Source organism: Psammomys obesus, unplaced genomic scaffold, assembly GCF_907164565.1.
Source record: "Psammomys obesus unplaced genomic scaffold, mPsaObe1.curated_primary_1811, whole genome shotgun sequence".
NCBI classification, from domain to species: domain Eukaryota; kingdom Metazoa; phylum Chordata; class Mammalia; order Rodentia; family Muridae; genus Psammomys; species Psammomys obesus.
In genome coordinates, this window is record NW_026593286.1 from 22,562,341 (window position 1) to 22,586,240 (window position 23,900).

The window sequence follows — 23,900 nt, forward strand, 5'->3', positions numbered from 1 at the left end:
GTGTTCTTGTGGGGCTCCTGTCCCCTGTGGGTTGTTCTGCCTTACCACGACGCTTCAACAAGGCTCTCTAAGCTCTGCCCAATGTTTGGCTGTGAGTGCCAGTTTCTGTTTAGCTCCATTGCTGGGCAGAGCCACTCAGAGGACAGCCATGCTAGGCTCCTGTCTGAAAACTCAGTAGAGCATCATTAATATTGTCAGGAGTTGGCTCTCTGCCATGGAGTGGGTCTCAGGTTGGGCCAGACATTGGTTGCAATTTCCGCAGATCTCCGTTCTACCTTAATCCCAACCTATCCTGAATGTGTTCTGAGGTGGAGGTTTTTGTAGGTGGGTTGGTTTTCCCCTCTCTCCACCAGGAGTCCTGTCTGGTTAGATGGTGGCATCTCCAGTCTCCATGGCCCAAGCCTGTGGGGGCACCTCCATAACCTCCCAGAAGTCCACCCTGTTGCAGGTCTCCAACTTGTCTGAGAGATGCCCCCACCCATGGCTGCTCCTCTTTCTGCAAGTCCTCTGTCCTCTTGCCTCTTTTTTCTCAATTCCCCCTTTCCCCCGACCTCACCCTACAGCTGGTTCTTACACTCATTTCTCTCAGTGTTCCCTCTCCTATCCTGATCCCTCTCTTCAACCACTTCAGCAGAATATTCTGTTTCTCTTTCTCAGTGAGGTTTGAGCATCATCCCTTGGGACATTTTTGTTATTTCTTGGGGTCTGTGAATTATAGTATGGATATCTTATACTCTGTGGCTAATATCTGGTTGTAAGTGAGGACATAGCCTGTGTGTCTTTCTGGGTCAGCAGGTGAGAACCCTTCCCCCAACTCCTAGTCTGCTAGTTCTCAGCCACAGAGGTACTGTATGGCCAGTCCCCACTTCATCTCCCGGTCACAGATCTCCCACTCCATTCTCAGAGACCTGCAACCACCTGAGAACAGCAAATGAGAGCCCTTCCCCCAACTCACAGCCAGGTCTTAAAGGTAATCACTTAGAGGAGTACTTAACAACTTGTTGTGATTGCACTCAGAAGCATTGTTATTTTTGTAAATGCAACTTCTCAATCACTAGTCACCTACATCATTTTTGAAAGCAATAAGACTTTTGGAGATTTTACACTCTTATCTTGACTAGCAGACTTTAGTTTATCAGAAAACAACTTAAAACTAACCATGTAGTATAATTTTATGATTAGTATATGTTATTATCAAGGATTGTGTGCTTGTCATTTATTTAAGAAATGAGATTAAGAATTCTGCTTGAAAGCAGTCTAAAATATTTTATTAGAAAGCTGTTTCAGATTCAATTTGTCATGTAGCTGTTCAGAAGGAACAGTAAATATCCTCAGGAAAAATGCCATCTAGTTCATCTCTCCTCTCCACAGTTATCAGGCTTTTCTATTGATTTGAAGAGGTATTACGTACCAACTACAAAGTCACTATCAACAATCAAGGTTGGAGGACCTAGTCTTTGGGTTTGCTAAAATTTCTACCTAGAATTTTGCAAGTTCATCCTCTGCAAATAATGGATCCACACACAGAAGGGGCACAAATACAGCTGTACTGTAAAGGGTAGAACATGTGCCTTGGGTTGAGTTTATTTCATCTATCAGTGACATTTTAGTGTCTTTGCAGACAGCCACCCATTATCCATACACAGTCCTGTCGTAGTGTATTAAAGAAGGAGGGGCATGCCTTTAAAATCAGTGTGTTTAGGCATGAATGTTGTTAAAGCGCACACAAGTTATTCAATACCAAATTGTCCGTCCTGAAAACATGTATAAAAGTAACATTACATAAACTGAACAGGTTGTGTGTGCATGTAATACTTATTACATACACATATATGTGTTTAGTATGTGTGTGTGTGTATATATATATATATATATATATATATATACACACACACACACACATATATAAACAAAAATGCAAAAAGTCACAAATTTGAAAAAAAAATAGCAAGAAGTGGCATATGGGTGCCTTTGAGGGAGAAAGGGAAAAAGAGAAATGTTGTAAGTATGCTATGATATCAAAAAAATAAAAGAAATATTTTTAAGTAGCATGTTTCCCTCTTTTGCTGTTTTTCATATTTCCCATCACTGTTGAGTCTGAACATCTTTAGGACCTGCCTACAAGTTGCCACTGAAGTAAACATTTGTCGAGTGCAAGGAATGAAAATGAAATATTTCCTGAGACTAGTGCTAGCAGCATGGTACAGTGTATCCTCAAAGTATATCAATATTGATGCTTAAGAAAGCAGCCTTGGTATGTGAGCATAGCAACGTATTAGAAACATTAAATCTATAGTTCTTTCATTTATTTATAACAGAAAATAGTCTCTCAGGCTTCTACTTTAATTACAGTGGATGGCAAAGGTCTCTCAGTGAAAAGGCAGTACGATCAGGCTAGTTTTTATTACACACAGGGGGATGGTTGAAGGCATGACGATCTAGGGAAGAAAGATGTTTGCTAATGTTTACACACTTAGCTCCCACTGGCACTGCACCAGCTTGGAGGCTTGCATTGTCCCTCCGATTCTGAGAAAGTACATCCAGCTTCACAGCAAGACTTCAAGGAGCACCAGATGATGGGGCAGATGGCAGATGACTAATTTGGCAAGCCTTGATGAGTGGAAATTGTTTGCTTTAATTGCTTGTCAAGTCCAGTACCTACATTAAAGTTAAGGGCCTAGCACATGCACGGAAAACAAAACACTACAATGTAAATTAAGACCATTTTTAAGGGAGAGAGGGTGTAAGAAAAAGACCATGAGTGAATTCTGAAGAGATGATGAGAAGTTAATATTATTTAAACCAAATATAGGTGACAAAGGTGATTTATAACAATTGAATTATTACTATTATTTTCTATTTTCAAAACAGAAATTTTGTAAAATATAAATTAGTGAAATATATTCGAAGACAGGAAGACAGTTAAAGAGCATTAAAGTATGTAGTCATTCTTTTCGCAGTTGATGTTTGATATTGTGCATTTAAACTCATTTCTAATTCATTAATCATTACAAAGCTAGTCTTTGAATCATAAAACAGCAATCAGACACGGTAGAAAGATCAATATTTGTGTTGAAAAAACTAGGTTAAGGTAGAATATTAAAGAAGCATCAGACAGAGTTGTGAACAATAGCCCAGTGATTAAGAATGCCTGATGATAAAGACCAAAATCAGGATTCCAGCACCCACATCTGGCTCAGCCTGTAACTCCAGCTTTTGGGATACGTGTGTGTGTGTGTGTGTGTGTGTGTGTGCGCGCGCGCACGCGTGCGCCCTCTTTGTTATGAGTGCTTACAGAAGACCTCGAACATTTTTATCATTTGGTTTCTGTTTCCAGGCAAATAGTGTTAAATAGTTTACATCTAATTGCTTTATCATCATAGGCATTTTGATATGACATTAAATTTTTTTGATATAAATTCTTTTGTTTTTCCTTTTAGTATGCTTCCTTTGTAAACCGATATAGTTATGAGATCTTGTCATAAGAGACATAAAGTTACAAATTATACTATTTTAATCCATATTAAAATATCCATATATTGACAGTGTTCTATTTCATTATTTTGCACCACCTTCCCGGAATCATATGATGATTTTGTTAGCTAAATTTTTAAATTACTACAAAGTTTTAGTGTCTGATCTTTTTACTGAATGGGAATTATATTGGATGCCAGTTTTGATTCTAGAGAGAACTATGTCTGAAGCTATAGCCACATTTGTAATTGAATCAATACTAAACAGAATAACTGACAATTTTATTAGGGCCTTGCATAGATTTTGACACCTGCAGTTGCATTTGGAATAATACTCTGGGGAGTTTCAGTAAATTTAGGATTTCGAACCTTAAACTGTTGTGAGTTTATCATTCAAAGACTTTATAATGGTGCTGGCAAAGAGGGTTTCATGTTACTAAACTTGTTTGAGCTGCTGAAGAAGATTTTTCAATTCTGCTTTGATAAACAGCTTTGTGAAATCAATGAAACTTGATGGCTTAAGCATTGTCTTGTATACATTGCCTGATTGTAAAATCGATTGACAAATGAAAGTTGTGAGGCCTTCAATGAGAGCCTCATGAAGAGAACTACAAATAATTTTTATGCTTCCATCCAAACTAATTCCTTAAAAACCAAGCCTGCCTTTCAAGATAAAAACTATGCTTGATATACTATTGATTCTACTCAGTTCAGATCAAAGCTAAATATAAAATATAAAGCTTCACTGTGATAAGCATATTTCCTTAATTGAACAGTGTATAGTAAAAAGTTTCAAATATGAGTGTTCTGAATAAAGTAGTCATGAAAGTGACTTTCTGCTTATTGTAGTATAATCATGTCTTTGAGATTTATTTCTAAACATATCTTTAGTAATTGTGTATTTGAATAAAGTATGTACACAACTCAAGTGTTCTTTATTAAGTAGTTGAAGCTTTATCTAAAGTGGGAGGGGTTTTAAGCTATTTTGTGGTTGATTTAAGATAGGTTAGATGAATGTTATTTGAAAATAATTCTTTAAGTTTTATTATTTTTATTTTATATGTGTGAGTGTTTTGCCTGAATTTATGTAAGTGTATTGTGTAGGTGTCCATAGATGCCAGAAGAGGACATAGGATCCCCTAAAACTGGAGTTACAGCAGATTATGAATCAATATGTTGGTTCTGGGAATTGAACATGATCCTCTGCAAGAGGATCTACTGACCATCTCTACGGCCTTAAAGATAATTTATTGGAATTCACTTTCATATATTTAACAGATATAAAACTATGACACATGTCTTATTCTAATGAATTCCTACCATGTTCTCCATAACTTAGAAAGATTATACTATTACATGGAGTAGTGTATGGCCATTATGAGACGTTTTAATAAAATTTGAAATATTTTTAACTCTTCAGAATATTTTAATGATAATCTACATTGAGTTTAACATGAATTGTGCCAGCTAGTTTTTTGTCAAATTTACACAAGCTATAGTCATCTGAGAGGGAGAACTTCAGTTGAGAAAATGCCTCGGTAAGATCTGGCTTTAAGCAGGCCTGTAGGATGTTTTGTTAATTAGTCCTTGTTGATTCTGTCACTGTGGGCGATGGTTCTGAGTACTATCAGAAAGCCAGCTTAGCAAGCAATGATGAGCCAGTCCATAAACAGCACTCCCCCATGGCCTCTGCATCAGCTCCTGACTCCAGGTTTCTGCCCTGCTTGAGTTCCTGTCCTGATGAACTGTCCTGTCAATGTTGAACTGTGATGTAGAAACATACACCAAATAGACCCTTTCCTCTAACTTTCTTTGGGTCATGGTGTTTCATCATACCAATAGGAACTGTAAGACATGAATTTAAAACTATCTAAATTAAATGACTTTTTCATGTTTTGTATTTCTTGTTTCCATAATGGGAAAATAAATAGGGTATGCCACAATATTTAGATATTGTAATTACAGTGGAAGACAAAATAGATACCAGCACATACAGAACACAGATGTGATTATGTGTGCATTTATCGGCTTACATATAACAAGAACAGGGACTTACTAATCAAATATGGAAGACTAATATATGCACCCACAGACCGTTATTCTTTGGAACACTCATGAAGGTGCCTGTGGATGACTCAGTTCATGTCAACATTTTGTTACATATATTATATGTTGTATATGTTTTTAAATATTTCAAATCAAGTTGTTTAACACATTTTAAAGATAGTATTATTGAAGTTGGCCTGAATGTACATATTTTATTACATATATAACATATTGGAACAGCCTATTGTATGGTAGATAATAAATAATTTTTTTAATGTTGTTGCTCTAATTTTTCAGTTTTATTATATGAAAATACTTTATCAGAAAATTGAGTAAACTAAAATTCCCGAAGAAAAGCATGTTTATATGAAATGAAATCTGCTTGCATGCTTTTGTACAAGCCCAGCAACTGTGATTATTTCAAGTTTATCTCCTCAAAAGATAAATTAAGGGATTCCATAGGACCTATTCTTTGTTCTCTTTGCTTGATATGTATGATTAAACAGTAAAAGAAGTTAAGATAATTCATCTCCTAAGTGATAATGCTGTAGGAGCCCTGACCACGTTTTTAAAAGAACTTGATGAATTGGGGTAAACTACGTAGCAATGCGTTTTGCATGAGATGGTGTCTTTGTTCGTGTCCTCGATGGGTTATGTAATTTAAGGTGTGTCTTTGTCTTTCCAGTGTGCGCGGGAACCGAGAACAAACTGAGCTCCCTGTCGGACCTGGAGCAGCAGTACCGAGCCCTGCGCAAGTACTATGAAAACTGTGAGGTAGTGATGGGGAACCTGGAGATCACCAGCATCGAGCACACGCGGGACCTCTCCTTCCTGCGGGTACATCTCTTTTCTTTCCCTGCTTTTCTGTGTGAGTGGTCATGGTGTGCACAGGGAAACCTGCTGGATTAGACCTGGCAGTGCTACCCTTCCTCCAGTCTGACTGGAGGCAGGAGATGAGCAACGGGAGGATCCCGTGGGGAAATAAAAGGAATAGCAATGCTGAAGTGACGGACGTCCCAGCTTGGAGGAGCCGCTTTCGCCAGTAGATTGATAAAAAGGTTCTGTCGGGGTTTAGCACAGGACGTTCTGCAAGTCGGTCTTTCTCTGACAGGATGAGTACGAGGAGTCAGAGGACCAGACAGATAAGACTGGGTGGCTTTAGTCATTCATCTATTATCTGCCTTATTCCTGTCACTTGGAAGAAAGGGGTATGAGGAGAGGAATAATGCCTCACCTCCTAATTCAGGTTAATGAATAATAATAATAATTTAAAAAAAAATTGAAGCCGCACACAATTCACAGTAGACTCAGAGGAACTCACAAATAGACGCGTACATCCATGTATTATTTATTAAAATCACATGGCAAACGTTACTTGAATCCTAGAAAGAGATGACCCTAGTAGCCCTCAGCATTTGCATTCTTAGCTTCTGCTTCTAAAGTGCAACGCACGGGAACCACCCTAGGTTCATCACATGAGCAAGGAAATGAGACCGCAGCAAAGGGAAAGTACAGTTGAAAGCGGAATACTAAGGGAGCGGGAATAAACAGTACCTTAGATTTCAGCAGTGTAGCAGAGGTAAGGAGTGCCCTTAGTGAGGGCTGTGCTTTCCAGTTTATGATATACCACATCCCTGGATTTCACCGAAAACCCAAGTGTGTGTTTGTGTAAAGACAGAGCTATGCATGCCTATATCATATGTTCTTAAATGATACAATATGAAATATTTACAGCTGTATAAACCTCGTGATCTCATATTATAGTGATTGACCGGGGATAAGGTTTATTTCAACTTTAACCTTTCGACTATGAAAGTTACAGATAAATGTTTGAGCAACTTGCTCTATACAATGTGTCTAAAATGTGCATGAAGCATACGGAACCGAGTATAGTGAGTATATTTAAAATAAAATAAAATGAACAAGGCCAAGACTTCTATGTGAAACTATACATAGTTTCTTTAGATAAGTGATTGTTGGATCCTAAGTAGTCTCTATGTAAGTTATATAAATTTTGTGCTAACCCACATACATTTGTAATTTCATGTTTTATTAAAAGTAACTCTAATCATTTTCTACTTATTTATTTACATGTTTTGTTCACCTATCTTTTGTTCTTTAGTTTTAAAAAATAATCTTACTTTAAGTCTACAATAACAAATAATTTCTCCTTGATTTCAAACATTGTAGATACTGAGCACATGTATCTAAATAAATCAGATATGACTCCTTCTTACTAAAAACAGAGTAGTGGAGATGAAGAAAAATAAAATATTGTAGTGGAATAGTATTGAGTCTAATGCAAAAAAAAATATCCAAGTGACATAGATTAGATAAAATTGTCTAGGTACATTGAAAGGAGGCCAAGGGCAGAGCAGTTCAGAGTCTCATTCTGTGTTCCTTGGTGAGCTAAGAGTAGTGAGTACTCTTAGGGTCAGATGGAAGGGGAGAAAGACCTCCCCTATCAGCAGACTTGGAAAGGAGCAGGGAGGACATGAGGGAGGGAAGGTGAGATCGGGAGGGAATAAAGGAGGAGGGCTACAGCTGGGATACAAAGTGAATAAACTGTAATTAATATAAAAATAAATTTTAAAAATTTAAAAAAGAAACAAAAGTGATAGAAAAGAAAGAGCACCTTGGTTCTGAATGTGAAAGCCCTGTTTCCTACTACTGTGTGACCTGTAATTTCATATTGTACTCTAGAATTTTCTAAAAATTTGTAATTTGTAATTTTATTTATCCTAAAATTCTCAGTCTGGCTGGTCTCTCCTTGTGATAGCTTTCTTTCCAAATACATAATTGATGGGTATTGACACATTAAAAAGACAAGCAATGAAGTTCTGGTTGCTTTACAGCCTATGACCCATTCCACCTTAGTTTTGAATTGTGGAGGCAGGCAGTACTCTCCCATCAGCCAGCGTTCTGGTTCCCATAGCACCTAGATGTTATCATGTGATCAGGATTTGCAGAACAGCATTTGCAGGTGCTTCAGATTTTCACTTCCAGAAGAATACTACAGTCTATCAGGTTGGTGGAAAGGCAGAATAGGCAGCAATTTCATTATGTATTTATTCCTGCCTCTATGAGTTACAAACATTACTTATGTTAAGGAAACATTCCCTTATTTTCATGTCCAAGCAGCATGGTGGCCATGTTCTGACATTTGTTTATTTATTTATTTATTCATGAAAACACTCTCCTTTCTGTGATTTCTAACAGCAGGTTTAGCTGCATGTACTAGGTTGCCTATTCACTACAAAAATCAAAGGTTGTGCTTCTGTGTGGTATATGTGAAAGCATGTGTACATGTGGCTGCAGAGCAATATACGAAAATATGTGCAAGCATGTGCAGAGGCCAGAGGCTGACCTTATATACCTTCCTTAATTGCCTCTCTGTAATAGTTTCTTGACACACACAATGTTTTCTCTCTCGGAGTGTGGAACTGACTAATTTGACCACACTAAGCCCCAGAAATCCTCACTTTCCACCTTTCCTGGTGCTAGGAACACAGTTATGTGATGCTCTTCTCGGCGTCTTGTGTGGGTTCAAACCTGGGTTTGCCTGCTTTCCCATCACGCACTTTCCTCACTGAGCCTCCCCCAATCCTCAGTGCATAATCTTTTAAAGCTATTGATCCATTACAGAGCTTTCCTTTGTAATAATATGTTCTCCAGACAACGTGAAAATCTCTCTGCATAGCCCTCCTATTTCATTGCCAATATACTCACAATGCCAGTTATGTGGGGGAAAACACAGGGTGTGTCTATTAGAAATCCCACCAAGGAGCGTTTGATACTGTAAACGAGAGCATACAGATTGTGCATCAGTTAGCTTCTTTTCCCCTTTGAAACCAGAACATAACCATATTTTTTTTCACATCTGAACCACAGTTTCCCCTTTCTCCTCTCTTCCTCTCCTCTCCTGTCCTCCCACCTCCACTCTCTTCCCCCCCCCCCCCTTCCCTCCTCACTTTCTCCTCCGCAAATGGATTGCCTTGATGGATATCAACCAGCTATGGCATATTAAGTTGCAGCAAGACTAGGCACCTCTTCTGTTAATGGTAGACAAGGAATCAAATGAGTAGGAAAAAAAAAAAGGTCTCAAGGGCAGGCAACAGAGTCAGAGACAGCTCCTGCTCCCACTGTTAGGAGTCACACCAGAAGACCAAGTCGCCCAGCTGTAACATATGTGTAGAGGGCCCAAGTCAGTTCCTGGCAGGCTCCCTGATTGGCACTAGAAATTCTGTGGGCCCCTATCAACTCAAGAAAGTTGACAGAACATACCCTCCCCACCTTGTCTGGTGCCTGAATGTCAGAGAGAGATGTATAACCAGCAGATTTGAGCCAGCACCCTGAACAGAGAGAAAGAATAGAGTAAAAGAGAAAGAAAGCATTTTCCTAAATTATTAATGTGGGAAACATTCTAGTTGGCTTCTGATGACTGGTTGAGCTGAGCCATTCCATTCATTTGTGCCCATGAGATAGCCTGGTACTTGATGGTAATGGTATAATTTCTACCTTTCCTTTTTAGCTAGATGAGAGACATTTCTTTTAGTACACCTGAAATCACTTTCCAGTACCCTTCTGGAGATCTCAGAATGAAAACAAATATCAACTTTTGAAATTGGATGGATGATGGGTTGTGGGTACAACTCAGTTGGTGGACTGCTTGCCTGACACTCACAAGGTCCTGGGTTTGATCCCCTAAAGTGACAATATAGTGAACCTGGGTGTATGGGAATATGAGAAGTGGGCAAAAGGGGGAGAAGATCAGGAGTTCAGTCTTTCTTGGGTACATAGAGTCAAGGTCATCCTGGGATTCAGGAGATTCTACTTAAAAAACAAACAAACAAAACCTAAAACAAACCAAAAATATAGAGGATGAGGAAAAGGAGGAAGAGAAAGCAGAGGGATTGCAGTTGTGCTTTGGTCTTTTAAGAAACACTGGGATCATTTGGAGAGACTTTCCTTTTTCTCTGTTGGGCAGAATCAATTTTGATGAAATATGCTTCAATGCGTTGTTTTTAAGAAACTCTTTATAGAAAAGGTACTCCTTTAGCTCACTATTCATGCAACCTTTTTGTTTTTTTGCATTTCTTTGGAAGGAAAAATAATCTAGTTGACTGTTTTTAAATTTTGACTGCTAAGCAAGTATATAGTTGGCTAGAAAAAAGGCTCTAAAACTTACTCACTTTGTACTTTATCACCACCACAAGGTTAAGGCATAAAATAGAAAGCAGCAAGGCATAAAAACCACAGATTTTGTGCTATTGTCCTATACTTTGTGAACTCTCTAAAATAAGCCACACGGTAGGGAGTAATGGAAATGAACCATTAGACCTCTACCCTCATTAGAATTCTGGCCAGCCTCTCCCTGCTGGTCATCCCATTGGTTTTCCTGTCTACGGCAGCTGTTTGGTGGTTCAGCTCTACTAAAACGGTGCCTGACCTACCAGCTTTCATATCTCAAATTTATTTTTCTTGTTTCATATATCCACGCAGGCAACGTAGTTATTAATTGCCAGAGCTATATGTAAAATATCGGGTTGTGTGCTGGGCTTTTGATACACTTAATCCTCTGCTGGAATCAGGGGCTTCATTCAGGTTGTCCTAAATATCATATTACAACTCGGTGATGGATTATAGAGGTGCTACACAGCTTTGGGGGCTTTCACTCCAGCTTGGCAGCCCAACACCATTCTGGAAAGGCTTTTCCTGTCTTGAGAAATTGTTCCTACCACTATTTATAATCATGGATGCCTGCTTTAATTCTTTGCCATGGGACACACACACACACACACACACACACACACACACACACACACACACACACACCTGATGTGCTGGTTGATTTTGTTAAACTGACACATATATATGGCAGAGACATCTTAATTGGTAAAATACCTCCAACCGGATTGGATGCTGACATGTCTTAGAGCAGTTTCTTAATGAATGATCAATGAGAGTGAGTCAGTCTATGGTGACAGTCGTGGCTATAAGAAAGCGTACAGCCTTTGAAATTTATTCAGCATCGTAATATGAGCCCACCATCGTCTGTTTTAAGGTATCGTTTATGTTATGTGTGTATGGTTATGATGTGAGGTCGCACATATGTGTGCTCCTTCACCCATAGGTGCAGGCCAGCAGAGGGTATTGGATGTCTTCTTCTTTTGCACTTTATTATTTAAGGCAGAGATTAGCCTACATTGGCTGGCCACTGAGATCCTAGGATCTGCCTGACTCTGCTCTGCAGCATTGAGGTTAGAGGAACACACAGACATCCCTACATTTTATATGGGTTCTGGGGATTTGAACTCAGGACCTCTTGCTTTCACAGCAAGTGATCTTACCCATTGAGCTATCCACAAACTTCCATTATCTTCTTTATTAGAGTATATATATGTATGTACATATGTATGTACACGCACACAGACATGTACAGATCACAGACTCACACACATACACACACACACACACACACACACACACACACACACAGTAATTCTTCTTTCTCTTCCTACACATATCCCTTTAATGCTTAATGACTTGTCATTTAAAAAGACAGAGACAATGTACCTCAGAAAAACATGCTGACCAGCTTGCTGAACCAAGGCTATACTTTGTTATTTTGTTAGAATATAGTCTGGAAATATTTTTTGAGTTGGATCTATTATTCGCTATGACCTGTCCCTTAGCAATCCTGAGTAAGGACAAGCAGCCATCCAAATGCAATTTAAGAAAACGAAATCCTGAATTATTTACATCGCACCCTATGTCAAGTTTTAGTGCCTGCTCTTTATTGTCCTTTGGTGACTCAAAGCAGAAGACTGGAATTAAATATACCGTTACAGGGGTGGATTTTTACATTTGTCTACGTTTCCTGTATCCTTCACACAGGTCTAACTGTATGTCTGGGTGAAGTTCTATGTTGTATTGCAGGAGTTAGTAAAATCCTACATTTAAGAATTCATTTCTATACATAAAAGATACCTTACAAACTATTCTTGTGGGTGAGAAAATGGCTCATGGAATAGTTTGTAATGGGTTGTAATGGCCAAACCTGCTTGCCTGTATTTACTTTATTGCTCATTATATATCAGACAGAATGATTGGTTTGGGAGAAGCTGGTTGAAATAAGATGAGAAAAGTAGACTTATCTAAAAAACACTGAATTGAATGGGAAGTATCCTTAAATGGGGTGTTGATAGAATCATAAAGTGGCCCTCATGTGTTACGTTCTTATAGTTACCAAAAGGTTATACAACACTTTCTGGTAGGTGTGTGTGCTGAGTATAAATTTTGTTTGAATTATAAAATAAAAGGGTATATGAAAAGCGTGGATTTTTTTCCCTGAAAAGTTATCTAACAGAAAAGATATGTATGTAACTCTGTTAAGTAAGTACATAAGATTATCACATCTAATATTTATATTTAATTGTTTTTCATTGAGAACAGTTGTTTAGAGTTTCTTCCATGTCGTTAATGCTGACAGATTCAAAGAGAATGACATAAAGATCAACACACAAATATTCAGAACTTTCAATCATTGAGTTCAAATCAGCTATGCATTCAAGGAATGCAAACAAGAATTAGAATAAGATACTCTTCTCTGTTTTCTTTAAATTGACTCTGTTGGCAGTCTGTGGACAAACTGTCTTTATGGTGAAATGGAGCACACTTCCTATATTTTGGTGGTGATCTCTTAGCTGTGTGAGATGAAAATGTTGAACAAGTAGAGAGAAGAAAATTATAACTTGGCAGATGGGCCAGAGCAGACACTCTGGGTTAAAAGGAATTTTCATAGCTTTGAGAGTTCTGCATGCTTTTTCTAAAATCATTGAGCTTAAAACACATACAACTTATTATGTATATGGTATTCTGCCTGATGAGTGCCATGCGGGCTGGTTATGAGCCATTATGTGGGTGCGGGGAATTGAACTCAGGCCCCTTGGAAGAACTGTCAGTGCTCTTAACCTCTGAGCCATCTCTCCAGCCTGAGATTTATGGGCAACCTTTGGGCAGAGTGCAGGAAATCTTAGGAAAGAAGTAGGAAACAGTAAAATCTGGAGAGGACAGGAACTCCATAAGGAGAGCAACAGAACCAAAAAATCTGAACACGGGGGTCTTTCCTGAGACTGCTATTCCAACCAAGGACTATGCATGGAGATAACCTAAGACCCCTGCACAGATGCAGCCCATGGCAGTTCAGTATCCAAGAGGGTTCCATTGTGATAGGAACAGGGATTCTCTCTGACATGAACTGATTGGCCTGCTCTTTAATTACCTCCGCCTGAGGGGGAAGCAGCATTACCAGGCCACAGAAGAGGACAAGGCAGCCACTCCTGATGAGACCTTATTGACTAGGATCAGAAGGAAGGAAAAGAAGTCCTCCCCTATCAGTGTACTTGGGGAGGTGCATGCATGCAGAGGGTGGAGGAAGGGAGGGATTGGGACAGGAGGAGGGAGGGAACCACGGGGGGGATACAAAGTGAGTAAAGTGTAATTAATAAAGAAAAATAAAATAAAAAAAGAAGAAGAAAAACACATACAATTTTTAATTAAATTTTTATTTTTATATTAATTACAGTTTATTCACTTTGTATCCCAGCTGTAGCCCCCTCCCTCATCCTCTCCCAATCCCATCCTCCCACCCTCATCTCCAGTTCTGCTCAAAACACATACAATTTTGAATGTATGTATTTAAAAATCTGTCTTTTGAGTTGAAACTTGATTTTGTGCAAAATCAAATCATGGAGCTTGTATTACTTATATTGAAAAGGTTATGCACTTACCTTAGGAAAATATCCTTTTCCACCCCTCAGAGGTTAAATAACATAAAGTCTGAAAGTATACATTGACTCAAAATTTTTATATTCTTCACAAACTTTACAATAAAAGAATCATACTATATTGAGCTGTTACTTAATAATATCTTAAACTGTTTTAATTCATTTAAATTAAATATCTAATAAACTATATTTGAGACTTTCCTGTCTGTCTCAAAATTATTAACGACCATGAGGACCAGAGTTCAGATCCACAGAACACACGGAAAAACCACCTAAGCCTCATTGTGTGGGTGGAATCAGGAGGAAAATATAGAGTTCTAAATGTGGGAATTTAAAAAATATATACACATAAGCAAAGACACACACGTGCATGCATATGCACACACAAACACACACACACACACAAATTTATTTATGAGGGCACCTCATTGCTTCCTTTAGCCTCTGCATGTATGTCTAGTCTTGCATACATGTGCAAATATTTATAAACAATACACACAGAAACTAATGATAGGTAAAATAAAGCACATGTTTAGAATTCGTATTTAACAGGAAATAAGGATTTTAAATGTTATTGGAAGAGAAAGTAAAAATTAGAAATAGATGAAGATTTAAAACTCTAATATTTACTAATATAAAACTATATAACTGCGAAGAAGTGAGCATTTGTCTGTATAAGTACATGCAAATTACCAACCATTCTATGTAATCAAGATTAGAGTAATGTAAATTATTAACTCTATAGGTAGGTCTACAAAATTAATTACCTTATTTTCTGTGTCTGTGTGTATGCAGCTCCTATGTGTGAGTATATGGGTGGTGCATGTGTGTGCACCGTTATGCATGTTTAGAGGCCATAGCAGGATACTGGGAGATGCCCATCATTCGCTGCCTTCTTTCCCTGGAACTTGAACTGGAACCTTGCTCTTTAGCTCAGGCTGCCTGACAAACTATGCTTTCTGTCTCCATGTGGCTCTGGGGGTTACAAGCACTTACTCCATGTTGAGCTTTTTACATTGGTGCTGGGGATTTGAACCCAGGTCCCCATGCTTGCCAAGCAAGGGCTCTTTACCCACTGAGATATCCCCAAAGTCCTACTCATTTTTATAAGAAAATAACATTAAAGATGAAACTAATACTGATACTAAAAATCTTAAAATTACCAATAAGAATAGGTAAGAATGAAGTTCATCTAAAATACTTTTAGTTCCCTAAATTATAATGGACTCTCCAAAAAAAATGTCTTGTATTGAAATATATTTAAATGAAGAATGAGACTCATAGCCAAACTTTGGGCAGAGTGTAAGTTATCTTATGAAAGAAGGGAGAGACAGAAAGACCTGGAAGGGTCTGGAGCTCTACAAGGAGAACAACAGAACCAAAAAATTTGGGCCTAGGGGTCATTTCTGAGACTGATACTCCAACCAAGGACCATTCATGAAGATAACCTAGACCTCCTGCACAGAGGTAGCTAGTGGCAGATCAGTCTCCAATTGGGCGTCCTAGTAAGGGGAACAGGGGCTGTCTCTGACAGGAACTCAGTGGCTGGCTCTTTGATCACCTCCCGCTGATGGGATAGGGCAGCTTTACCAGGCCACAGAGGAAGACTATGAAAGACAGTCCTGATGAGACCTGATAGGCTAGGGTCAGATGGAAAAAGAGGAGGTCCTTCCCTATCAGTGGACAGGAGAAGGGGCATGGGAAGAGATGAGGGAGGGAGGGCAGGTAGAATTAGGAGGGGATGAGGGTGGGGCTACAGCTGGGATACAAAATGAATAAATAATAATAAATAAAAATTATATTTAAAAAAATGACTGTGAAAAAAAAAAAGAATGGATGTATTAGGATTCTGAGAATGTGCAAAGAACATTTTTAAACCTTTGGAGATTGGAGCATTTACTGTGTCTTTCGGTTGAGTGTGGTGAATATTTACACTTATTTTTATGTTCAAACAAGAACAATTCAGGTAGCAATCCCAGTTCACCCTCTGTTTCTTTGGTCCTCTGCTGTGGGAGGCAGGATATTTCTTTACGGCTTACTTGTATACAGCAAGCATTCTTATTAATTTTTCAATATTATAATTACATTATTTCCCCCTTTCATTTTTTTTCTTTTCCAAATCTTAATCCATGGCCTCTTTTTCTTTAATTTTGTTACATCTCATGTAAATCAAAGATCTTGAAAAGGGCCACCTTTTGAATCCTGAATAACAAATATTAGAGTATAATCACATAAAACTCTTAAAAAGTTTAAAATTATGTATATTTGTTAGTTTTAATTCGAAGTGTAACACCTCATTGCCTTTCAAAGAAATGGATGGAATTAAACTCAATGAAATTTTTCATGAAACTAAAGGTGATTTTAAAGGTCTCTCTTTGGTCACATAAAGCATAATTTAAAGGTCAGAAGTTTAAAAATAACACGTTAAAATTCTTGCATTTAGAAACACTGTAATTATTTCTCTTGATCTCTAATTTGAACTCATTCACTATAAAATAGTTTATTAAAGTATATAATGAAAGCTGTAAAAATTAAGGTATTTGTTTTGGTAAATATGGGCCTTGTTGAATGGTTTCTATTTTATGTAATTCTACCTAAAAATCAAAACACATTGTTGAATGTTGACAGAAGTAATTTAAAACAGGTTGATGTTTGTTTAAAAGAAATAGATGGTCTGAGGGAGAAAAGTGAAAGTAGGGATAGAGGAAGGAAGGTAGAGACTCCTCTCCTCTCTGTGTAAAATATCTTTTATTTGCCTGAAATAACTGACATCTTGGAAGCTTACTGCCTCTGTCTGCTAATGTAGGCCTATTCCTGGAAGCTTCTATCCTCCTTACAGTCTAATCCAGGCCTGGAATGCTTTCAGCCTCTGAGACTTACTGCTGAATAACCTCATCCTTTCTAGTTCTTTCTGGACTCTAGTGGACTGATTCAACTAAGCTTTTCTGTATCAAAACTCTTATCCAACCTAACTGATTCAAAGTGGCTTTTCTCAGCTTTTCCTGAATTGCTCTGCTTCTGAACTTCACAAACTGAACTGCATGGGACTTCCTGTACTCGACTCGACTCGACTGTACTATAAAGTGTACTCTGTTGAGCTCTCTTGTATGCAAGTCTACTCCTTCTCTACTCTACGGTATTCTTTAATGAACTCTCTACTGTACTCTGCTGTATTGTCTACTCTGTCTTTTATGCTCTGATGCCCCCTCTCTTTCCTGTTTCTTCTAATGAGAGCTGGGCATATCCTATCTCTGCCTCATTCTGTCAAATCTTTCCCTGATTTATTGCTTTGTCTGCTCTCAATTAGACTACACTTTCAAACATGTGTGCTTCCTTCTACAACCTAACTTTACCTTCATTGTTTGGGATTAAAGATATGTACTCAAGGCATGTCTGTTTTCCAGTCAGAAGGATTACAGGTGTGTGGTGTCTCTGCATTCCAGCCAGCCAGATCAGGTAGAACTAGAAGGTCTTTGGATGTCTTCAGAGCAGCCATGTTGCTGGATTAAAAATCCTCTACCCCCCCGTGTCTCTCTGTTTCTTTCTCTCTCTCTCTCTCTCTCTCTCTCTCTCTCTCTCTCTCTCTTTTCTCTCTTTCTCTCTCTCTCACACACACACACAAGGGCTCACATGCCTTTTGTGGCTCCTGGTCTCTGTCAGCCCTTCAACAGAGATAGTTTATGTACTCCTACTAGCTACTTCTTCATTTTTCTTGTATTTCTTCATTTTACCACCATAGCTGCTAGTTTTTCCTCAGAGGAAAAGACAACCAATACAGTTTTACAAAAAAAAAAATTCTGAATTTCAGCTTCTGGGTTTTCCTGATTTTGTGTTTTCAGAGAGGTGAAACTACATATCACATCCTCTGTTGTGGTTTTTAAACAGTTAGTAACTAAAAATGTGCAAATGCCCTGACTTGTGTATGAGGGCTGATTAAAGAACCCGAAGTAGATCATTCTGTGGAATGATCTTGGAAGTGTTCATAAAAAGTAAAAATCAATGATGCCTCAATAAGACATTGGAAAGAGGTGATGGAAAGGTAGTAATGGAATGCACTAACAAATATCGGTTTCAAAACACATAACCAGAGGTCGGACATCTATTAAGGGACAAAGGAGGAGGGGATGAATCTTCTAGGAAGGGGAAATAGAATATATTGTTATGGAGAGACAAAGGGGAAGAGTGGGGTAGGAGGATTAAATGGAGAGGAGGAGGAAAGAAACTGGTAAGGGTGGAAATATGGGGAGGGACAACTAACAGCGAGGGCAATTTGAGGGAATATTTGGAAATTCGCTGTTGTAGAAGCCGCCTATGATAGATGCATACATAATGAAAGGAATATAAATGGAGTTACCGAATAATGAGAGCGAAGTGCCTCAACTAGACAAAAAACACCACCAAATGAACAACAACATCTAGTGTGGTTGTTGGCAAAGGGGCACGTGGGATCCCCCAAACATTGCAGCCTATCACCAAGGCTATCGGCCGCTCTCTACAGATCAATGGTAAAAACCTACTGCGGAAGACAACACTTACATGGTTCCTTTCTTAAGACTGTTCTTTGGATTAAGTACAAAGCTCTTACTTAAAAAAAAAAATCCCACAGTTCCTCTCTGGTAGGGACTCTGCCCATGAGCCTCATTGTTCTTGTGTCATAAGTTATATTACAGGGCCTCTCCTGTATTTAGGTATATTTCTGAAATCAGCTCTTTTAACTTACTATATTTTCCTTCTCTCTTTTGCTTCCTTTATAACATACAGGTGTATACAGAGAGGGTGTAAGAAGGAGGAGGAAAGGGAGGGAGGGAGCAAGGTTAAAATTCTGGTCAATATTTAGGACTCCATTACAAATAGTTTTTTATGGGAAACCTTCCTAACTTTTTTCTCTTAGTAAGTTCCACGCATGAAGGATATTCACATCAGCCTGTGTTTCTCTCTGGCACGTTCTAGTGCTGTAAGAAATTATTTAAATAATTGCTTTATTTGTGTCTAGGTTCTTAAATAATTAATGGTGGAAATAGCCATGTCTATTTCAGAGAGATTTTTTAGTATCTACCCAATGTTTTATTATATAGTGGCTGCTCTGCAAGTATTTGTCAGATGAATGCAAAGTAAACTTTATAACCCAATAATGAGTTTGTAGGCTTAGATTTTTCACCAAACCTACTTTGTTTAAGGTTCTTAAACACCTTTACCTCCCTTCCAATCCTCTACCCCTCCGAACTTAGGTAGGAGATTAGTAAGGAAAAGGGCTATAAATTGCTTTTATCTACTTCCTGCTGATTAGGGTCAATGGGTCCTTAGGGGAATACCAAACTCAGTCAGTAGGATATCAGCAGTCTAGTCAAATAGCAAAGCAGCAGCAACAACATGAGTCAGCATGATTCAGAAGATCAGGACAAGCCAGGGAAAACTATAAGACTCAGTTGGATTGCTCCTAGAAGTTCTCTGGAACATTTCTTCTGCAAAGTCAAGTGTCAAAGCATGAGGATTGCCACAGCAATGTTCACCCAAAAAGCTGTCTCACTGTCTCTGGGCTTCTATATAGCTCCTCTCCTCAGACTCCACTTACAGATGTTTTCTGGCCAAAGTCACAACCCTAGCACAAGACAGCTTGAATCAAAACATCACATGACAAAAAATGAGTCCTCAAAGAAACCAGAAACTTCCCCACTTTATAAGTTTTCTTATATGAAGAATGTTTTTAGTCAGAAAAAAAAGGTGCAATAATTCATTTACTTTTTTTTTTTTTTTTTTTTTTTATGTTCACCATAGTGTCTGGTTGAATCTGTCACACATAGATCTTCTATTTCATGAAATTATTTTGTTACTCAGAAATGGCATAGTACCTGCAGTAGAACTTTGGGAATTTTAACATGGATACATACACACAGGTATAAAGACTTAATAAATGGATTGGTGGTGAACTTTATGGCCTACGTTGATTTAACTTTCACGACCTTCAGCAATTTACCTCAGATTTTCTTTGGGTGTCAGAGTCTCCTTTTTAAGTCATGGCTTTCTGGAGTAACAGAACCAATAGAATAAATATAAATCACAAGAGGGCTTTATTAGATTGCTGCACACAATGAAGGCTGGGTACTCTAATAGCGTTGTCAGTGATGGAGAGGCTGGAGACCCAGGAACTACTTAGCCCTCCATGCGGCTTCATGCCATAGAAGTTCTGACTTGCTGCTGAAAGCCAAGATGATTTCTTCAAGAAAGACTGGTCCACAGTCGATGATGGAAGATCAAAGAATTCTGATACCAGCCAAGCATGAAAGTGGCAGTGACAACAGCCTGATAGATGCATTCACAGGCCAAGACGGAGACTGAACAGACAAAAGCAGCACTGGATCTCCATAAGAAGCTGTTGCCCACTGTGGGAGAGAGCCATCCCTCTTCACTAAATCCTTTTGGGAAATATGGTCATGACCTGCCAAGAGTCGTGTGTTTTAATTAATTCAAAAATATCAAGAAGTTGACAACCAAGATTATTCTGTAAGCATGTCCAGAGTGGTGTTAACTATAAATTTGACAGAGCCTTTCATTTTTCTTCAGTTTTCAAGTGTACAGGCAAGAAAAAAAAAATGATGTGATATAAGGAATAAGCAGTTGAGATGCACCAGAAGTGAAGAAGAGTTATGGCATTTATGTAAAAGAGGGATAGTTAGTTTCCGGCAAGCTTTTAAAACATAGTGTATTGGTTTGTCCATCAACGGAGGAATGGGTACAGAAATTGTGGTATTTTTACACAATGAAATACTACTCAGCAATCAAAAAGGAGGAAATCATGAAATTTGCAGGCAAATGGTGGGATCTAGAAAAGATCATCTTGAGTGAAATATCCCAGAAGGAGAAAGACAAACACGGTATATACTCACTTATATAGACCTATAAGATATAATAAACATAATGAAATCTATACACCTAAAAAAGATAATCAAGAGAGCGGACATGGGGTAAGATTATCAATCCTCGTTTTGAAAGACAGATGAGATACGCATTGAACATTGACAGGAGTTTACTGAGCGCATTGGAAAGACTCTAACTAGCAGTGTTTTCAAAGCAAAGACTCATGACCAAACCTCTGGCAGAGTACAGGGAATCATAAGAAAGAAGGGGAGTTAGTCTGATGAGGAAAGGATAGGAGCTCCACAAGGACCAAATATATCTGGGCACAGGGTCTTTTCTGAGACTGACATGCAACCAAGGACCATGTATGAATGTAACCCAGAACCTCTGCTCAGATATAGCTTGTGGTAGCTCAGTAACCAATTGGTTTCCCATAGTGAGGGGAACAAGGACTATTTCTAACAGGAACTCAATGGCTGGCTCTTTGGCCTCCCCATCCCCCAAGGGAGGAGCAGTCCTGTTAGGCCACAAAGGAGAGCTTTGCAGCCAGTCCTGAAGATACCTGATAAAACAGGATCAGATGAATGGGGAGGAGGTCCCCCCTATCAGTGGACTTGGCAAGGGGCACGGTGGAGATGAGGGAGGGAGGGAGGGACTGGGAGGGAATGAGGGATCGGGACACAGCTGGGATACAGAGTTAATAAAATGTAACTGATAAGAAAAAAATAAAATACAAAAAAAAAAAAAGAAAAAAAAATGACAATGCCTAATGTATGGAATGGTACGATTTAAAAAAAAAAAATTCTGTAATAAATGGTGGAATCATTAGTGATGAAGGCTGAGATAGCTCAAGGAGACAAGGTGCAAGCTGAGACCACTATCATTTTTCCAGGCTGCTGTCTCCACTAAAGGGAAAGCTAACAAAGAGACTAAATTAGAAATTAAGAGAAAGTTCATGATAGAACAAAGGTACACTTAGGCTGTAGATGTCTTAAAATCATGGATTATATACTAAAAAATACATACACATAATCTTTTGTGTGACCATTTAACAGAGAGGATTATTATTCTTGAATTAAGGTGGAAATAAATCAAGAGTAAACAAGAATGTGTTGGAATTCCTTCCAGAAGAAAGCTTACTCACATTTATGTCTGTAGCTTATCTCATGTGGCAGGAGTCAGATGCATGATGGGAGAAGGTGATTTTGCCTGATTAATGATATGAGACTGTCATTATGGTGAAACAAAGGACATTAATGATTATGTTGGAGAGCCATGTTGGTCCTAGCCATTTTGGGATGGTCTTACATCAGCCTGTAGAAGCTTTCAATTTGCCTGTTCTCTTTCATATGCTTATTTATCCTATCTCAGTGTTAGGTATCAAAATTACAATAAAAATCAAAGGATGACTTCATTCATCTTTATGAGAAGGGCTAAAAACAGGTCATAATTTAAAACTGAACATGCAAGCTGTGGATGGACCATGTTAGTCCACTTCCATCATAATACAAAGTACTTATGAAGAAGTTTCTTTTCAGTTTTGAGAGTTCTAGTTCCAGATTTGTTTGGCCTCATGGCTTTTGCCTATGACTAACAGAGATAGGAAAAGCCTGGACAAGTGCTCTTTGGAGCTAAATCCCCAGTGACCAAAAGGCCTCCCATAAGGACCCACCTCTAAATGTTATGCTGGCATCCAATGCAAGCATCTTAATTTGAGTGTGTAGAATATTCAGTATTGAAGTTTTGGCAGACTATGACGTACCAAATTTGAGCAGTTGTCCTGACAGTAACCAAATGGTTGGGAAGCAATTTGTTGTCAAAAATATGTGGTGGCTGCTCTCTTGAATGCATGTAACTTCATAATATTTCTATGTGGAAAGGTGGAAAGTGTGCTTTGTATCCTGCATAGCATAGATTCTCCTGGTGCAACCACATATCAGGCAGAGGTTGCCAGAGAGTGGAGATAGCAGTAGGGCGTTTTAAGCATAACTCTGTTAGAGTAGGCTAAATGACCACTGAATTGCTGTAAAGTTTCTTATTAGATGCAGCAAACAGTAAGTTAAGCTTCACAAATGAAAAGGTGTACTTAAGCCTTTTGGAGTCAAAAACCTAGTTGTCTCTCCGAGAGAGGTGGTTGCCTAAAGAGCTTGGCTTAACCTTTTGTTTGCAGAATGTAATTACATCACATTGGAATCAAGAAAGGAGCTTAATTTTCATTTGCAGGGATTTATTAAGAAAGCCATTCTGGCAATAAAATGTACAGTACAACCCCACCTGAAAAATCCCAATTGAATGTCCTACCTATCAGTTAAAGGATGTTTCTGTATTTCAAGGGACTGTGAGTAAGCTTGGTGGTTTGGCCTCCATCCCCATTCTGTATTAGTGAGACTGACATAGTACCAGTGATTGCTGCGTGATTACTCTCCATAGTGAAGGCTGTGGGAAAAGAGTCACCACTTCTGGGGGGGGGGGCAGTTGTCCAACATTTTTCCTACAAATTCAAAAGCGTGCAGTGCCCGTGGAATGAAATGTGGTAGCAGGGGAGAAGCTGAGTGCTGCAGAAAAGACTCAGCGTGGAAGGGAAGGGTAAGCAGCAGGTGTCCTGGGGTCATGGTGGGCGTGGTACGCAGAGAGGAAGCCGAGCATGCAGGAATATGCTAAGAACCAAAGTAATGTGCTAAATGGCTCCATAGCGTTTTCCAAATAACTTAGATCTCTTTTTTCTCTTTCGAGTAGG

General features: G+C 38.6%; 1 protein-coding gene across 3 annotated transcripts in view; it reads left to right on the plus strand.

Moving 5' to 3' along the window:
- Erbb4 (erb-b2 receptor tyrosine kinase 4) overlaps positions 1 to 23,900 on the plus strand; it is a 1,095,063-nt gene that overhangs the window by 388,501 nt on the left and 682,662 nt on the right. For all 3 annotated transcript variants that reach the window (XM_055616306.1, XM_055616307.1, XM_055616305.1), the window contains exon 2: positions 6,205 to 6,356. In XM_055616306.1, coding sequence (XP_055472281.1) covers positions 6,205 to 6,356 — 152 coding nt within the window. The remainder of the gene's footprint in view (positions 1 to 6,204; positions 6,357 to 23,900) is intronic.